Genomic DNA, 19,937 nt, shown 5'->3' on the forward strand with positions numbered 1-19,937 from the left:
CCTAACACGCTGGCGCCATGTTAGATATGCTCGTGAGAGAGCGAACGGTGGTGATAATGGATGTTTCTGACTCAGTCACATCGAAAGTGAGATGTGACGAGTCCCTGCTTCGGATTTTGGCTAAAAGGAAGGGGAGACAAGTCTTGAGTCTCCGCCATCCTTGCCCTGACCGAGCCATCTCAAGCTTTATTAGGACATGGCGTTTCTGGGAAAAGAATGGTTTACTCATGGCTGACTACTATGGTGAACGTATTATTGGATAGGGTATAACCAGAGGAAAGAAGTGAACTCTGGGAAGAGCCTGGGGGATTCAGATATGAGAAGATTACCTCTTGTCTTCTCTCTTTATATAAGGGACAAAGAAAGGGGTACATAACACATTCAGATCCCCAGGGAAACCTACAAATAAGAATGCGCCGTTTCGTTCTCCCACCCCATCAATAACCGTTAGATCTGGGAGGCCTCGTGAAGGGAGGATATTAAAGACGTGCCTCGAATATCCAAACGGCATAAGGGCAACGTGCGCAAATTAAAGGGAACGGCTCGTAGACCGGTACATTCCTTGGGCATGTGAAGAGTTACCCGCGTCCTTCAAGGGCTAAAATGAATGAGCCCTAATAAAGGCTCGGCATTACCAAAACCCACCTTTCCAACCAAGATGTTGGACAGCAGGGTTTTGAGGGGCTATTGTAGGGCCCGACAGTTTATGGGCCAGGCCCACTTGCTCGTGGGGAATCCGCAAGCCCAAGCTGAAAAAAGTTATGGCCCAAGCTTGAAAGTATAAGGCCGAGGATGGCCCAGATATGCAGCCGAGGACGGTTTAGTCCTCGGCAAGCCTAGAGCTCCCTTGACAAAAGGGGTAAAAGAGGGCTATAAGAACAAATCCGTAAGAAGATCTAAAATATCTCAGGGAAGTTGTCCTTAATACCCTTCACTGATAAGACTCTGCACCTAACAGAACCGGATTCCTAGGCTTTATTAACCATCCCCAACAATTCCGGGATTAGACTAACGGGACAAATAGCAGTCCTAAAAAAGTTGACCCTACACGTGGACAAAGGACAGTGAACGTAGGCTAGTATAAAAGAGAAGATAAACTAATCAGAAAGGGACCCCCATCTGACTTCCTGGGAAAAACTCCAGGGATGAGAATGCCCGGACAATATATCTACACCACCACGAAAAACCCACCGTCGGATAACCGGAGAAAGACATTAGTGCTCCTCGGACATGATCCGAGGAGTCCAATCCCTCAAGTTACAAAGTTGTAGGGCTTGGATACCCAAGCTAAAGCCTTTTCTTATCTAAGTTTCCCTAAAGCCCGGTTTGGACCAGCGCCCCGTGACCAGACGCTAGCCTTTTAAGCCCATTCTCTACAAATCTTATTGTGAGGGATCCTTCACGTGCGAGCCCAACGTCCTTGTTGGGCCGTTTGAGAATCGTGTCCCCACAATATCATTTATTATTATTATTTTTTAAAATTTCTATCAAGAAGATAGTTTCATATATTCATATCACCTCCTTTTGAAATTTTGAATAAACTTCTTCACCGTCCACACACTGACATGCATTTACAGTTTACACAATCTGTACCGATTTTGTTGTGTTATTAACATAAGGTTTATAGCTTTTTTTGATTCTAATATAGTCTGCAGCATTTACACTTTATAGTTCACTCAATCTGTACCTATTTTGTTGTGTTATAAACAATAGGGTCCCTGTTTCTCAAAAAAAAAAAACAATAGGGTCCCTTTCAAAAAAAAATAAACAATAGGGTCCATAGCTTTTTTTGATTCGAATATAGTCTGCAACTATCATGTGGGTTGATGTGAATGTGGGTTGATGTGATATCACATCAACCCCCTCTTTTGTTATTATGTTATAATTTTTATTATCAAAAAATGTTATAATTTTTTTATAGATTATAATTATTTGTATAACTTTTCAATTTGTACCGATTTTCAATTTTTTATATTTGAACTAGTTTATTTAATTTATATTAGTCTGATATATTTTTATTAATTATTCTTTATTTAATAATAATAATTTTAAGCAAATCTAAATATCCAAATAAAAATTATCATAATAAAAAATATGAATTTAGAATAATTTATTTTGTGTTAGTACTAATTTATTGAATTATGTGATAAATAAATTTCAATTGTGCAAAGTTTAGAATATAAACTAACCACACCATCTAGTAAAGTTGAGATTGTTTTATACTTAAAATTTTATTTTAGTCAAATTATAATTTTGAAAGTTGTCATTGACAACTCGGTTTTTAGTTGAAAGTTGTCATTGACAACTCGTTTTTTTGACAACTCGTTGAAAGTTGTCATTGGCAACTCGTTTTTTTAATCAATAAAAAAATAGAAATAAAAAAATGATTTACAATACAAAATTATAATTTGAAAGTTGTCATTGACAACTCGTTTTTGAGTTGAAAGTTTTTTTTTTTTTTTTTTTGTTTTGGAGTTGAAAGTTGAAAACACATCTTTTCAGACTTTTATTAGGTGTCACTTGGCAGTAATAAGTAGAATTAAACAGTGTTTTAAGGACTCGGGAGTCAGGACAACTAGCTAGCCCCCCGACTCCGCGACCTGCGTGCCAAAAACGCTCCTTTTCATCCAAAAACATTGGAATGTTTAATTAGGCAATTGCCAATTAGTACTACCACCGTTAATTAAAAATAAAATGGTCAAGGTCAACAACATAATATTAGTACGAGTAGATTACTCTAAAGTAAAGTCTAATATATATGTGTACATATATATATATATATATATATATAATATTAATGAACCTATTATAAACCACTTCAGGGATTTGACTTTTAATGAAGAAATCAACACCAATAATCTTGTTTTGATATATCTTGGAGAACTTATCAGGTATTGGACTTTTCAGTTTTCACTTTCCATGCAGAACCAACTGAAGCAAAGAACAAGCTTGGGTACAAAATTTGGATCCTATTCAAAAACTGCAATTGTGCAACAGGTCAAGAACTCAGTAATAATCATTTGTTTTCCTTTTTCCTATCAAAACTTTAATAAGACTCACAATTTCTTCAAATTATTAGGAGAATAAAAAAAATAACTGTGCTATCATTTTTTCTTTTATTTTAATGATTTATATCTGTTTATCTAAACTTGTGTTAATGAAATGACATATATGATTTTTCTGTTCATAATTACAGAATCATAGCAAATTTTCTAGAACTTTGAAAGGAGGACTTGACCAGGCAACTAATACTGTTGGAATTAGCTTACTAAACTAGTATTTTGATAGTTATTTAATTTTTTTTTTTTTGGGGATAAAAGTTTCCAATATATATCTACTAAATGCTTTTCATGAGATGATTAAACCAAAATACTCGTCGCATATTTGTGTGTATGCTTGCTTTAAAAAGTGAAAAAAAAAACAAGAGAATGACTAACAGAGCCTAATCTATTCATACATGCACTAGTTCAAAGATAGTTTGAATTGAATTTTTATCTATTAATAAAATATAATTACAAATTATGGTTTAACTACTTCAGGTATCTTGTTTTTTATGCAGAACTGAAAACCAATTTTTTTGTTCTTCTTCATTCTACTTTTTGAGGTTTTGCTATTATGGCGAGTACAGTCCTGGACTCAAAGTTAATCTTCTTTAAAAAAGAAAAGAAATCTCTTTTTTTTTTTTTATCAAAACTTTAATTAGATGCATGATTTCTTCAAATTATTAGGAGAATAAAAAGGAATAATTGTAAATTCTTTTATTTGTTCTTTTATTTTAATGATTTTTATCATTGTATCTAAGCTTGTGTTGGTGAAATGACCTATATAGTTGCTTCCTAATAATTGTAGAATTGTAGCAAATTTGGTAAAATTTTGAAGGGAGGAACATGTCGAGCTAGGCAACTAGCACTAGCTTATTATAAAGGTATTTTGGTGGTTAAATTATTATAAAAAACAGTAAAAATTAGTAAAAAAATAGTGTGTGAGAGAGGGGGTTAATTGCATCTCAATCCATGACTGGACAGTGACTGTTGGCATTTATGAATTATTTCCTGATAGGTCCAAAATACTGTTTGATGAAAAGTAATTTAAGTCATTTTTGATACAGTGACATGTCAGCAATAATTTTCTAATACAGCCAACAAGGATAAATGCTAAGTTGTCTGATTCATTCTAATCCAATGAAAAGTGGATCGAATCCAATTTGTCAAAAGTAGGACTAAAAATGAAATAGTGACAAGCTTCAATAATTCCAATACAAAGAGATAAGGTTGAAATTATAATGTTTGTCCTGGTAACTATTGATTCACGGGCCTAATCACTTTTGCTGAAAGTAAATTTGGGTTGGTACAAAAATCAAATCTAGTATTGACACGGAAATATGGGGAATAATGTTTCCTCCTTTCAAGTCCATAAACTTTATTTTTATTAAATTCATGATAAAAATAAATGTGAGAAGAGGAAATATAATTTTTATATGTAATAGAATTAAAAAGTCTTTATATAGGTAAAATATTTCAAAATTAATTTTGATAAAAAATTCGAATATTGGGTTGAATTGGTGAGTGTGTGTATGGAGAACTTGCTCAAAAAAACCAGTAACAGAACCTCAGTAGTTTATTATTTAACAATATTTTACTTCAAAGACCTATCTTTTTCTACGTCTTTTTGGTGATTGTGTGCATGCAGGACAACTTGCCATGCATATTTAAAAAAAAAAAAAAAACATTGTTTAGTAGACAAGGCAGCGCATTATTAGCAGACTTTTCCCCATTTGAATTCCATTCTACCACAAGTTATCCTTTCTTTCTCATTATCAAACCTAAAATTTCAGCATTATTTCTTTTTGTTCACCAAAAACAAACACAGCCTTAAATTACAGTTTTCCAACCAGTGACAATATGTAAAATTTTAAGCCCGAATTTTTTGAATTTTCCTTATTAAAAAAACTGAAATTTTAACATTGAATAACACTTTTTTGCATCACTGAAAAACACTAGAATTATTCCCACCCACTTCCATGTATAAGATGTTAAGGTAAATAGAAAAGTCCTTGGGATCATTTTAAACACTAGAAATTTTTTTTTTTGTTTTTTTTTTTTAATTCTAAAACTTTAATTAGGCTGTTTCTTCTACCTTTTTCTCTTTTCCCTTTGATGGTGTGAACATAGTGTGAAACAACATTTTTCTAAATTCCAAAAGCACAATTGTAGTTAAAACTTTTTTTTTTTAATTTCTTTTTATGGGAAGTTAAAACTTTTTACCCAATTGCTACACAATTGCTCCTTCCGCCATAGTTTTTTTTTTTTTTTTTTAATATATTTTAAAATTTATTTAGGAATATTAGATATTCAGATGGGCTTGTGAAGCAGTGAAAGTGATGAGAGATACAGCTAGCCTCAATAATTGTGCCCAGAGAAAAAGTTGTTTTTATTGTAAAACTTTAGACAGCTTTTTCTCTTTTCCTTTAGCTGGGGTCGTGTTTACTGTGTTAATCATTTTTATTTTATTTTATGGGAACTGTGTTAATCATTTAAACTCTCTAAATCTCCGTCTCTCCCACTCAGTCTTACTCTCTCATCACTCTCACTTTCTCAATCACCCTCTCACTCTCTCAATCTCGCTATCAGCTCACTCTAACTCTCCCACACGCTCTCAATCTCCCTCTCACTCTCGTTCTCCCTCGTAGTCTCGCTCTCGCTCTGTACTCTCACTCTCGGTCTGCATCTTCAGTTTGGAATCACAAGGTATGTCTCCTTATCTCAATATTTGTTTGAGCATTGGGGGGTTAGGGTTATTTGTGGGTATATGTCAGTATTTGTGGGTATTTGTGGTGTAATTTTTGTAAATTTTGTTTGTAATTTTTTTGTTTTTGTTTTTGTTTTTAATAAACATTTTCATGTGTTATTAGAGCAATCAGTCATTGTAGGACACAGTTAGCATTCTCATTGAGGCCATGTTTGATTTGTGAGACTGAGTAGGTTGCTTAGAATATATAGAGGATCCATAGCTGAGCCTAAATTTTTTTGGGGCTTGATGTTGTTGAATAATGAGTAGGATGTTTGGACTATTAAAGTGCGGGTTGATTTTAATAGTGTAGAGAGACTTTCATTTTAGAAATTTCTTCCATCTGAAACTTGTGGCTTTCTCATTTATTTATTTAGGGGTGAAAATGTTTTATCTTGTATGCTGATGTATTCTATTTCTATTAGCTGAATTTGCTGTAATCTACTTAACATTCTAAAGTTTAATTCTTTTTATTTTTTTATTATTTTATGAAATCAGTGAAAGCTGCATTAGATATATATTATTGCCATTTTCAGTCAAATATGTTTATAATTAAAAATAAATAAATAAGAAGAAGAAGAAGAAGTAAGTTTATGTATTTGAAGTGAATTTTCCCTGATTGCTGTTGTCACCAAATGCATGATAACCCTTATATTATTGCCATTTTCAGTCAACTGTTTCCTTTTTCGTATTCTAAAAGCATTGTTACGAGATGTATGCATGTAATACTTTTCATCAATATACTAGTATGCAAAATTTTTCCATTTTTTTAATGCTGTTCATAGAAGTTCTGACTTCTGACTTGTTCTAAACATTGCTATGATATGATCGGTTTTTAAATCTTAATTTACTGTTGTTTGTATGGAAAGAAACTTATGCATTAATTGTTAAAGAAAGTGTTCTAAGCTTTTGAGTGAGGTTGCTTATAAGTGATTATGGTATTTTCTTTATGGACTCTTAACAATCTCCTTTCAATTCTTTATTTTGCTTTCACAATTCATCATTGAAGTTGCGGTAGATATGCTAAATCTGCCACATATTTTCATTCATACATGCAGTAGGTGTAATGCAAAAATGCGTAGGGGCTTCTTTTGCTGTGTATTAGTTGTATAGCAATAGTATGTTTCCTGGTAATTCTTGATAGAGCTATTGTGTAGCTGTATAATAAGTAAGCTAGTCTTGATGGCATATGCTACTTTAAGTTAAGCTGAGCATTCAAAATATCAACTGTTCATTATTTTAATATTTGATTTTTATGTCCCAGGATTAATCCTCTGTAATGGTTCGAATTGATTTGTATTCTGATTTTTTTTTTTTCTAAACATGATGTTTCATTACTTGGTAGCACTTTTATTTCAAATTCTGCTCAGAGACTTTCCTGCAAGCCAATATAGGTCATAGCAAGGAGTAGGTGGACTGCTTTATGTGGAAAATTTAAAGTGAAACATCTAGTGCATGGTCTCATACTCTTTTTTCTTCACTTGGATGTCTAGCCTAGTTGTTTTATTTTCTTTCTTTCCTTTTTGGGAAAATTCTTAGGTAGTCTCGGAGTATAGTGAAATTGTGTTCCCTCCTCTCACATTTATGATGGACCCCACTATGAATTTAATAAGCGGACCCCACCATGAATGTGAGAGGAGGGAGCACCATTCTCCGGGAGGGAGCACCATTCTACGTGCTCCAGGAGTACCTAAGAATTACTCTCCTTTTTGGGGTCTCTTTTGGTAAGTTCAAGCTTTAGAAGCTGAATTTTTTTTTTTGGTTTCTCTTGTCTACTTTTTTAAAGGGGTTTCTCTTGTATACTTATCATATACTAGCTATGTGCCATTTTCTTATCTATGAATTTAATTTGCTTCTTCAGAAAAATAAAAATGAAAACATAATATATTACTCTGGACAGTATTAATTATTTTCGTAGGTTGTATACTTATCAAATACTAGCTGAGTTTTGTAAAATAAGGAAAAATGGATGCTGGATTCAGGACAGTGGTTGCTAAATATTTCAAGACACAACACTAGTGAGTAGTGACTGAGAATTAAGAGTCTAGCAGAGGTGCTAAGAAGGCCCTAAAATTGACTGCAAATTGATAATGTTCACAAATAATTGTATCATGCCAAGTTCAATCGATGGATTAAAGAATTTTGCTACAAATGACTTTTATATCTTTTAGTATTAATTTGAAGTTAGTTGTACCAACTTTGAAATTGTTTGTTGCAAATTTGCAATTGTTAAAATGGTGGTCGCGTTGATTGTTTCAATATAAGCCATCTTTAGTTATGGAGGAAACCTTGTGCATTGTTTCATGGGTTTTGGTTGTCTTGTGACTCTTGTCCATCGAGCAGATTCAACTCATTTGCATGAAGTTCTGGCTTCATTCACCAAAATCAACTTGTCAAACAAAAAAAAATGTTCACTAAAAAACCAAATGGTCATAAAGATTTTAAGAGTACAGCAATAAGCAACTTCATGCAAATGGACATAAAGATTTTAAGTGCATGATTTTTACACTCCAGAAATTGGGGCACATATAGATTGATTCTCGAGTTTAATGCACTCGGGTACTGCTAACATAGTACTTGAGTTTCATGGACTCGACTATCAATGGGCATGATTTTGCACTTCTGGGGCCAATATAGATTGATACATAAGTTTAATGGACTCGAGTATCAATGGGCATTTCACACTCAGAAATTGGGTCCAATACAGATTGATACCCGAGTTTAGTGGACTCGGGTACCACACTATACAGGACTCGAGTCCAATAAACTCGAGTACCAAGTGGAATTTTTAAATACCCAGATGCCATTTTAGACGTGCTATGGTAGAATAGAAAATAGGGAGCTCGAGTACTTGAAAAAGTGGTAGATCCCCATTTAGTTCCGAAATAGTGTTTTTTTGTTACAAATTTTATGAAAGGGTGGTATTTGGCCATTTTTACCGTGTTCACACTCATATTTTGTAAATGATTAATACAGGACACCATCAAAGGGAAAGGAGAAAAAGGTAGAAAAAGAAGTCTAAAGTTTTAGAATTAAAAAAAAAAAAAAAAAATTTCTTTGGTCATAATTATTGAAAAGACAATTACTAGGAAAGTGCTAAACAAGATTATCCTCCTGGATTACTATTAATCACTATCGCTATTCTAAGCAAGACACATCCACACCTATCTTAGTTCTGTTGTCTTGCTAAAATCAAATATTCTCCATTTGGTGTGCACAATTTCTTATTTACTAATAGCTATCATCTGAGTTATCTTTTTTTTACTTACAAATAATCATTATTTAAATCTTAAATATATTTAAGAAGATTTTAATGCATGTATATACATAAATATTTGTTTTTTATTTTTGAAAAATCTATATACATAAATATATACTTAAATCTAGCATCATACTCTAATAAAAAAGGAAAAAAAAAAATCTAACATGATGCTAATTTTATTTATGAACAAGTCGTTATATTTGAGCCATGTTTAACAGTTGTTGATCATAAACTCAAGTTTGAGCTGGACTCAACGGCTTGATTCATTTTTGATAAAAAGAAAAGTTTGGTTGATTCATTTTACCTTTTTATTTTAGTCTCCAGTGCTTTTGGAATTTAGAAATGTTGTTTCACAGTATTGCTTGCTACAGTTGCTAACTGTGTCCACACCTTAGTTGGGTATCGAGATTCTCGTTATCTTTCAAAACCTTAGTATTGTTGTCCTGCTAAAAACAAATATTAATTCTATCTTTGGCGCATACAATTTCTTACTAGTTATAATTTGAGCGCACCACCATTATCATTTTTTCACTTACAAAATAACTAATTTCCAAATTAGCCGTTTTCAAAAAATGACTGAAAGAATTTTGTTCAACCATATAAACTTGTTTACAAACTTAATTAACACAATTAAATCTTAAATATATTTAAGTAGAGTTTTATGTTTGCATATACATAAATATTTGTTTATTTGAGAAACCCATATACATAAATATATACTTAAATTCAAGCATCATATTCTAATAAAAAAGAAAAAATCGGGCATGATGTTAATTTTATTCATGAACATGTTATTATAAAAAAGAAAAAACCGTTGATAATGAGCTTAAGTTTGAGCTGCACACAACAGCTTGATTCATTTCTGATAAAAAGAAAAATAGCTCTATTCATTTAAATGATAAAAGTTTTAATTTCCCATAAAATAAGGGTTCTTTGGTAGAGGAGTTTAAGTAATGTTGTTTGTAGTTTTTTGAAATATATGTGCATAAAAGAATGTGTAGAAATATATGTAATTTTATTTAAAAACTGAAAATAAGTTATTTAGAGCGTGTTTGGTTTATGTTTTCAAACAACAATTTTCAGTTTAAATAAGATTACACGTATTTTCACATAATTTTTTACCCACATATATTTTCATAAATATTTTCAAATAACAATTTTCAATTTTTAAAAATATATAACAAACAGGCGTTTAACAACTTTGGGGCTTTAAATTTTTTTTAAAAGTTTTAACTACAATTATGCTTTTGGAATTTGGAAATGCAGTTTTACACTCACACTTTGTAAATGATTAATGCTGACAGGGCACCATGAAACAACATTTTCTTTGGGCATAATTATTGAGGCTAGCTGTTCCGCACTTGTTGATGCTACCACCGTTCTAAGCAAGACATTACCACAGCTCCCTCTTCTCACTTTCATTACTCCACAAACCCATCTACATTTCCTGAAAGAAAGAAAAAACTATGGCGGAAGGAGCTTTGTTCGATCTTGCAGGGAACGTCCTTCAACTGCTGGGCTCTATCATTGCTGAAGAGGTCAAACTGGCCTCTAGTGTTGAAACTGAGATTGAAAATCTAACCGACACAGTCACCACAATCCGCGCTGTGCTTCTGGATGCAGAAATGCAGAGTTCTCATAACCATCAGATCAAAGACTGGCTCAGTAAGCTCAAAGATGTCCTCCATGATGCTGATGATTTGCTGGATGATTTCTCCACCCAAGTAATGCGCCGCAAAGTGATGCCAAAGAAGGTACGCCTTTTCTCTTCAAGTTCAAACCCGCTTGCTTTTAGTCCTAAGATGGGTCATGAAATAAAGGCAATTAGGGAGAAACTAAATGCCATTGCAAAAGATAAGGAGGCTTTTCACTTTAGTCAAAGCTCGGTTGAGCCGCAAGTCATGAATAGGGGGGACAGAGAAACTTATTCTTTTGTACTCGAAGATGAAGTTATTGGGAGAGAGGATGATAAGAAAGAGATTATGGAACGTCTTTTTGATGACAGTGTTGTAGAGAATATTTCTATAATTCCAATTGTTGGTTTCGGAGGATTGGGCAAGACAACACTAGCTCAACTGGTATACAATGATAAAAATGTCCAAACAAAATATGAGATAAAACTTTGGGTTTGTATCTCTGATGTCTTTGATGTACAACGGATTGTTAAAAAAATTTTAGAACAGTTGACAGATGAGAGACTTAAAGAAAGCTTTGAGATGCTGCAAACTCAGCTTCGAGAAAAGCTTAATGGAAAAAAATACTTGATTGCCTTGGATGATTTGTGGAATGAGGAGAGTAATAAATGGCTTCTCTTGAGAAATTTGCTAGTGGGTGGTGCAAGGGGAAGTAGGATAATAGTGACCACACGCTCAGAAAATGTAGCGAGGATAATAGGGGCAACTTCATGGCATGCTCTAAGAGGCCTACCTGAAGAAAAGGCTTGGAGTTTGTTTGTGAAAGTAGCATTTGAAAATGGTCAACTGCCAAAGAATGAAGCCTTAGTAAGTTTGGGTAGGGAGATCATGGGGAAGTGTGGTGGGGTACCTCTCGCCATAAGGACGATAGCAAGCTTGCTATGCACCAAAGCTACAGAAAATGAGTGGCGATCCTTCAAAGATTATGAACTCTCAAAAATAACTCAAGAAGAAGAAAATGTTATTTTATCAACGCTTAAGTTGAGTTATAATCATCTACCATCATACTTAAAACAATGCTTTGCTTATTGTAGATTGTTTCCAAAAGATTACGAGATTGATGTAACAACATTGATTAATCTTTGGGCAGCACAAGGTTTTATTAAGTTATCAGATTCAAAGCAACGTGTTGAGGATGTAGGGCGAGAGTACTTTATGGTATTACTTCGGAGATGTTTTTTTCAAGATGTACAAAAAAATAATTGCGAAATTATATCATTTTGCAAAATGCATGACCTCATGCATGATCTTGCAGCTCTTGTGGCTGGGATGGAGAGTACCATGCTAACTTCGAGTGGGGAGTATAATGGTAAAAAAGTTCGTCATGTATCATTTGATCTTGAAGATTCATCAAGGAAACCTTCAATTTTCAAGATTAAAGGAATGAAGATACGAACAATTCTTATAGCTAGTGTAGGGGGGAAATTGAGGAACTTAAATTGCAATGCACTTGTTTCAAATCTCAATTATTTGCGGATATTAGATTTAAGTGAATTAAATCTACGTGTAGTGCCACATTCAATTGGGGAATTAAAACATTTAAGATATCTTGATCTTTCTAAAAATGATGATATTAAATTTCTCCCTAATTCCATTACCAAGTTGCTAAATTTGTTGACGCTAAATCTTAACAATTGTTACTCACTTAAAGAATTACCGCGGGGCCTTAAGAAGTTGGTCAATCTTAGGCATTTAGACGTTGGTGGGTGTGTCAAATTGACGCATATGCCCCTTGGACTTGGGCATCTTACTTCTCTTGAGATACTAACGAGGTTCGTCATGAGGCAAGGGGGTTCCAAGGCTAGCTCGTATGGTTGGTATAAGAAAAAACAGGCTGAGTCTGGTGGTGGGCTAAGTGAATTGAAGGAGCTGAGCATTTTGGGAGGAAGTCTACTCATTCAAAATTTGGGACATGGAGAAGATGACATGGTGGAATGTAAAGCCACAAATATGAAGCAGAAACAACATCTTCAACAGCTGCGATTAGATTGGAGTTATGATGATGGAGAAACTGAATGTTATGATGACATGTCACTGGAAGGGCTCCAGCCACATCCAAATCTTAAAGCGTTGGAATTGTTTTATTATAGGGGTGTGAGAATTCCAAGTTGGGTCTCTTCTCTCACTAATCTTGTTCATTTTAAATTACATTGGAATAGGAGATTGCAGCACCTCCCACCGTTAAATCAACTCCCTTTTCTCAAGTATGTCTCTCTTAGGGGAATGGGAGCAGTTGAATACATTTCAGATGAAGACAGTGTTAGTAACGTGTTGGGTGCTTCCTCTTCTTCTTCTTCTTCTTCTTCAAAAACACCATTCTTCCCATCCTTATCTTCTCTATATATAAGGAGATGCCCAAAACTGAAGGGATGGTGGAGGAATTCAGATGATGATGATGATAATGAGCCACACCATCTCTTACTTCCATCATTTCCTCCTTCTCTTTCTATATTACAGATTTGGGATTGCCCTAACCTGACTTCCATGCCCCTGATTCCCGATCTCAGTGTGCCAAATATTGATGGTTGTCCCCTGCTTACGGCTACACGAAGGAAACAGTGAAGATTGTCCCAAATAATCCAACAAGAAAAAACAATTTATTCAGGTATGCATCTATCTTTTATAATCCCAAATTCAAAATCAACTACTGCTTTTTTTAGGATTCAAAATCAATGTAGACATTCACAAATCTAGAGATAATATTTATCTAAGTTGTGCATTTGAACAAAACCTTTGGTGCTTTCAATTTTCTTTCTTCTTAATCATAACTTTTTTCGTTTCCTAGTGTTTTTTGGCTCTTCCTCTACCTCCAACAGTCCCTTACAGCCTTTCTTTAATCTCCAAGTATTTCAATATGAAAAAACCTACACTTAAAAAAAAAAAAAAAAAAAAAAAATTCTTCAATGCATAGTTGTCCTGCAACCTGCCAGAAATGAAAAAGTTCTAATTTTTCAATGCATAGTTGCATGCTTCATGTACGTTATTTTTTGGTTCTTGTGCTAAAACAAACGATTCATAACACTTCCATCATGTGTAAATAATACTGTGTATCCAAGTACTAGAGAAGGGTCAAATCTATTTAGTTGTGTACAATTCATTGTTAGATTGGATTGATTTTTTTTATTATATATATTACTGCCAATAAAAATTACTAATTAATTTTTTTATTACTTGAATACTAACACTTGAAGATCCCTCATTTTGCTTACTTTCCCCCCTTTTTTTGAATAATAGGTTGTTAATTACAGAGCTACACTCAAGTTTAAGAACTTTTGGATTTTCAAGTGCTTGTTATTTTGTCACTTTCTCTGCCTCCTGAAGCCATAGTCCTTGCTGCATTTGGTTGTGAAGTCCCTGTAAACTTGAGGCTGCAGAACATCTATTTTTTTTTTTTAATCAGTGGGGTCCAAACAAACATGAGTAGGAGAGAATCTTTTCTTCAATATTTTTTTGGTTGTATTTAGCATAAAAATGAATCACATCACCAAAAAAAAAAAAAAAAAAAGGGAGGAGAAGAGAGAATTACTTGGGGAGATGACATTTTTGGCGGTGGAATTTCTGTTGGGGAAAACCGGCTTGTAAAGAAGGTCTGCATTGGCATTGAGTTTTTGTTTCTTGAACAAATCCTCTGGCAACTCCGTCACAATCTTAGGCTCAAAATCACTTTCTTCCTCAACCTGCTGCTGTTCCACTTCCACAGGATCAAGGAATTGACTCCAATCGCTTCATCTCTTGTTATTATGAATGCGATCGTCATGGACAATATCCTCTTCTTCTTCTTCTTGGAATTGTGGAAGTGGAAGTGGGGGTGGTTCGGTAATGGCGCGGGACATGTTGAAGGACTGGAGGAAAGCCACGGAGGTCCTTGGCGACGAATCCCTGCACGAACACTTTGCAAACAGACTGCATTTGGTTGCACACCACGCACCTCCACTTGCTGATTTTCTTCTTCTTCTTCTGTCGCTGCTGCTTCACCTGAGACAAAATCTCAACTTCCATCAAATCACAATCAAATGAGATAGAGTCTAGCTGGTTTATTTAGTCTAGTGTGTCTGGACATGCACAAATCTAATGGTAAATTATCTAACAGATTTCAGAATGCCCCTGTTTTTTTTACTTCCTTATGTATTGTTCTATGGTGGGTTATTAATGCTCAAAGCAGCATCCAAACTTAGGAACTTTTCATTATCTTTGAGGTTTGTGTTTTGTCTACTTGTCTACCTCCTAAAGCCCCCTTGGTTCTTTTAATTTTTGTTGTGCAGACTCTGTTTAAATCACCTCCCTTTTCTCAAGTCTATATATGTCTTCAATTTATGGCAGCACTTGAATACATATCAAATGAAGACTGTGTTAGTAATGTGTTGAGTGGTTCCTCTTCTTCAAGAACACCATTCTTCCCATCCTTATCTCATCTTGAATTATGGAATTGCTCAGATTTGAAGGAGTGGTGGAGGAATTCAGATGATGATGATGATAATCAACCAGACCATCTCTTACTTCATCATTTCCTCCTTGTCTTTCTCAGTTAAAGATTGTCGGATGCTCTAACTTGACTTGCATGCCTCTGTTTCCATTTCTCAAAGAAGATCTAAAAAGGGTTAGAGTTAGTTTGAAGGTATTGCAACAGACGATGAAAATGAAAATGGGAGCAACCACATCACCCTCCTCGTGCTACTTTCCTCTCTCTCAATTACAGTCTATGGAGTTAGGTTCAGTCAAGGATTTAGAATCTTATCCAGAGGAGTGGCTGCAAAATCTCGTTTCTCTCCAGAAACTCAAAATAGACAACTGTGAAGAACTGGGTTCTCTCCCTTGGATAGCCAACCTCACATCACTACAACAACTTTCAATTCAGGGTTGTCTCAATCTTACTTCACTTCCTCGAGGGATTTGCAATATCACCTCTTTAAAGCAGTTAACAATTGAGAATTGTCCAATCTTATGGCGAAGATGCTTGAGGCCTACAGGTGAAGATTGGCCCATCATTTCTCATGTCCCATGCGTGATCGTGGAATATGAGAACTAGCAAGAAGAAACAAATTCTCCAAGTAAGCATCTATCTATCTATCTATCTATCTTTTAATCCCAAATTAAAATTCAGCTACTAGTTTTGAGGGTTTTGATATTCTAGACAACTTCTAAAAACCATTCAACTTCTTTCTTATGCTGAATTGAACCAATTTAAAACTCTCTTTCATTCAAATTTTTTTCTTTTCCTGTCTATAAAATGTTAATTAGACACCTGATTTCTCCAAAAAGTTATTTGAACAAGAAAAATTAGGATAAGATAATCCTTCGCTTGAATTTTTTTTTTTTTTTTTTTAAATTGTAATGATTTATATCTTTGTACATAAGACCATGTTGATAATATGATGTCTGTATGGTTGCTTCTTAATAATTGCAGAAATAGAGTGGTTTTTAAAACACGTCGAGAGGACTTAATCTAGCAACTACCATTGCAAGAATTAGCTTATTTTGCAGGTATTTTGTTGGTTCTCTCTCTCTCTCTCTTTTTTTTTGGGGGGGGGGGGGGGCGGTGGGTTCTATATATCTACTAATATTAATTTTAATATTCTCATGTGAACTGTTGATCTATAGAAAATTCATACTTTTGTGCTGGGCTGTGTGAGATATTACTTTTAGGTGCAAGAGTTCTTATCTAATACTGGTTTAAAGATTACAAACTAAATTTGAATTTTTCTAAAATTTAAAATAACCATCTTTTTTCTTATGTTCTTTTACCCATTATTATATGGTAGGCTGTTACTGCTCAGAGAAGCTTCCAAATGTAGGAGCTTTTCTTTTTCCAAAAGGTTGATAAGCCATAGGATTTTCTACTTGACGTGACTGCAGTCTCTGTTCAAACATGGGGCAGCATTCTGCATGTTCTTTTGGCCATAGATGAATGGAATAGATGGAAGTCATGGAACCTTTCAGGCCAAAGAGAGTAAAAAGTGTAAAGATGGTAGAGCATGACAGCAAAAGAAGCAGTTCAGATAAACATCCCAAACTGGAATAATTCGTCGCAAAGCAAAGCAATGGTAAACAAAGTTTAGCCTTTTAATTACTCTTACATTCTGATCATTTCTGTACCAGGAGTCAGTGAATCATGTAGACAATATACTAAATACTGTATATATCTTCCAGGGATTCATTTAGATAGTAAAATAAATACGATATCCCCTGCACTTATGTGTCCTTTTCTAGCGGTGGTAAGGCCACAAATTTAATAAATTAATGGTTTAATTGCCTAATTTTGAATATTTTGAGTTTTTGAGCATATCTAAGGACCATTACCTAACAATGGTCTCAACTAGATACGGTCCTAGGAGGGGGTGCCTTGACTAGGTGCTACCCTTTAGCACTGTCTCTTGTGTATACCTTTACTAAATGATGCACTTTTTTCTTACAAAAATTTGCAGTTGTTCCACATTTTTTATAGTGTTGTATTGCTGTTTGAAGGAACTTATCAATTTTTTTTCTTTATATATAAGCTTTTAATATGTTCTTATTGCACAATGTTATTTGAGTAACTAGTAAATAACTAATGTCTTATGTAGTTATTGCAATAAGATAATTAGGCTGAATAATATCTTCAATTTCTCAAATGTAGCTTGGAGAATTTGTTTAATTCAAAAGCATAAATGATATCGAGTCTAGTGTGTCTAGACATGCACAAATTCTTAGGTAGATTTAAATAAAATTTCCATCCAAAATACATTTCTGGTCTCTTGATTAAAAAAAAAAATATATCTAATCTCATTTGGAATGTGTTATAATTTTCAGACAACAGCTTTCAAATCTATCAATTTTCTTACCCTTTTCCCCCTCTTTTTACAAGTCAGGTTGGTAATGGCGTAATGCTCAAACCACAGAACTTTGGAATTTTTATTTTCCCAGTAGTTGAATCTTGAATCTTTTGGATCTTGACACACCTTCTACTGTTGTCGCATCTGCCTCATCTCCATATATTTCAAAGGTAAGATATTCTTATCATTTTATTCTGCTTTTCATCTTATTGTTGTCCTGCCAGAGGAAAAGTTGTTTCTCTGGTATACACATAATAAATACTTTGGTTGCTGTTGTGCCAATATTTTTTTTACTTTGGCAGATGCTTCGTAACATTTCGATTAGGGTGTATGAATAATAATCGAGCCTCCAACTATACTACAAGCACTAGCATATAATGCAGTTGTGCCCCTTGTTATACATAAGCTTTCAACAATTTGTGTATTAGAATCATAATTGTCGAAGTTTCAGTCAAAATTTTAGAATAATATTTTTAGAGGTGCTATAAAAATTTAGCATCATCATGCAATAGATTGAGACATACATCTCTCACTTTCTTTAATTCTTTTTTTTATTTTTTGATTTTTTATTTAAGACAATTTTTGTAACAAACTGTTTGGTTTGCTTGAAACATGTTCTATATGAAGGGTAAAGGCTGTGCATAAGTATGTGTCTAAACCCAGATCATCTTATTTAAAATCGTGAATATTTGGCATAATTTGTGAAAACACTTACAAATTTTATTACTTGTTTTAGGTTGACAATTTGAAGTCCCAAGAAAATTAGTGATTGCTCCATTGAGATGGTTTTTGCCACAACAAAACTTTAGTAAGTGCTGTAATCAACAAACACTTACCTGAACTGGAAACTTTTTTACGCATGCATTGGATCCATTTTGTCTGGTCTAGAAAGAGAAACATATTCTTCGTTGTCCCCTCTTACGGCTACACGAAGGAAACAGTGAAGATTGTCCCAAATAATCCAACAAGAAAAAACAATTTATTCAGGTATGCATCTATCCATCTATCTTTTATAATCCCAAATTCAAATTCAACTACTGCTTTTTTTATTTTGAACAACTTCTAAAACTATTCAACTTCATTCTTTTCAATCTTTTTTCTTTTTCTTGTCTATAAACTGTTAATTGAACAAGAAAAATTTGTACCTAAGAGCATGTTGATAATATGATGTGTGTATGGTTGCTTCTTAATTATTGCACAGTCTAAGTTAGAATCGGAGGGGGTTTGTTCACAAAGTTATATGAACAAGAAAAATTAGGATAATGTAATCCATCCCTGTTTTCTTTCTTTCTTTTGATTCTAATGATTTATATCTTTGTACCTAAGTGCATGGTTGCTTCTTAATCATTGCAGAATCTGATTTAGAATCGGAGTTGGTTTGTTCATTTCCAGAGGGGGAATTAGCTTGTTTTTCAGGTATTTCATTGCTTCACTCTCCCCCTTTTTTTGGTCATTTGAACTATTGATATATAGTTCAAATGCATGGTTGCACACTTCATGTACTTTATTTTTTGGTTCTTGTGCTAAAACAAACGATTCATAACACTTCCATCATGTGTGTAAATAATACTGTGTATCCAAGTACTAGAGAAGGGTCTAATCTGTTTAGTCGTGTACAATTCATTGTTAGATTGGATTGATTTTTTATTATATATATTACTGCCAGTAAAAATTACTAATTAATTTTTTTGTTACATGAATACTAACTAAGACTTGAAGATCCCTCAATTTGCTTACTTTCCCTCCCTTTTTTGAATTATAGGTTGTTAATTACAGAGCTAGACTCAAGTTTAAGAACTTTTGGTTTTTCAATTGCTTGTTATTTTGTCACTTTCTCTGCCTCCTAAAGCCATGGTCCTTGCTGCATTTGGTGGTGAAATCCCTATAAACTTGAGGCTGCAGAACATCTGTTGTTTTTTAATCAGTGGGGTCCAAACAAACTTGAGTAGGAGAGAATATTGGACAGAAGTTGGAATCTGATGGTATTTTATTTTTAATGAGGAAACCAACACCAGTAATCTTGTTTTGATATATCTTGGAGAACTTATCAGGCATTGGACTTTTCAATTTTCATGTAGAACTTAAAACTCAGACCTTTTTCAAAACTTTCAGGCCTTGCAATTGTGCAGCATGTCCCAGAATTGCATGTGGATTATCGGAATCTGGTGAAAATAATTAATTCAGGTATGTGTCTATCTTTTAATTCCAATTTTTCATGGACAATCATATACAAATGCCCTTCTTCTTGATGCAATTTGAGGTTTATCATATTTTGGAGAACTTCTTAGTCATTTGGTTTCTGATGCAGAACCAACTAAGGCAAAGAACAAGCTTGGGAGCAAAATTTGGACCCTATGAAAAAACTTCAAATGTGCGACAGGTCAA

General features: G+C 33.9%; 2 protein-coding genes across 26 annotated transcripts in view; both read left to right on the top strand.

Annotated features, from left to right (window-relative positions):
- Positions 1-19,937, top strand: part of LOC126724188 (putative disease resistance protein RGA3) — a 60,825-nt gene that overhangs the window by 36,016 nt on the left and 4,872 nt on the right. Inside the window, exon 8 of one of the 23 annotated variants that reach the window (XM_050428560.1) lies at positions 3,197-3,249. The exons of the other annotated variants lie outside the window; for them this stretch is intronic. The gene's annotated coding sequence lies outside the window, so the exon portion shown is untranslated. Of the gene's footprint in view, positions 1-3,196; positions 3,250-19,937 lie in introns of those variants that run through there. 23 annotated transcript variants of the gene reach the window in all.
- LOC126724204 (putative disease resistance protein RGA4) lies at positions 5,506-19,631 on the top strand. 3 transcript variants are annotated; one of them, XR_007654802.1, is made up of 4 exons: positions 5,507-5,747; positions 10,354-13,348; positions 18,906-18,968; positions 19,315-19,630. XR_007654802.1 is itself a non-coding variant. In XM_050428635.1 (3 exons), the coding sequence occupies exon 2, from the start codon at positions 10,516-10,518 to the stop codon at positions 13,303-13,305; it is 2,790 nt and encodes a 929-aa protein (XP_050284592.1). In that variant the 5' UTR covers positions 5,506-5,747; positions 10,354-10,515; the 3' UTR covers positions 13,306-13,348; positions 19,315-19,631. The 3 variants fall into 3 exon arrangements, 2 of the variants coding, with proteins under 2 accessions (XP_050284592.1, XP_050284593.1); XM_050428635.1 differs by lacking the exon at positions 18,906-18,968 and having other exon boundaries at positions 5,506-5,747; positions 19,315-19,631; XM_050428636.1 differs by lacking the exons at positions 18,906-18,968; positions 19,315-19,630 and adding an exon at positions 13,529-13,966 and having other exon boundaries at positions 5,506-5,747.

Source organism: Quercus robur, chromosome 4, assembly GCF_932294415.1.
Source record: "Quercus robur chromosome 4, dhQueRobu3.1, whole genome shotgun sequence".
NCBI lineage: Eukaryota > Viridiplantae > Streptophyta > Magnoliopsida > Fagales > Fagaceae > Quercus > Quercus robur.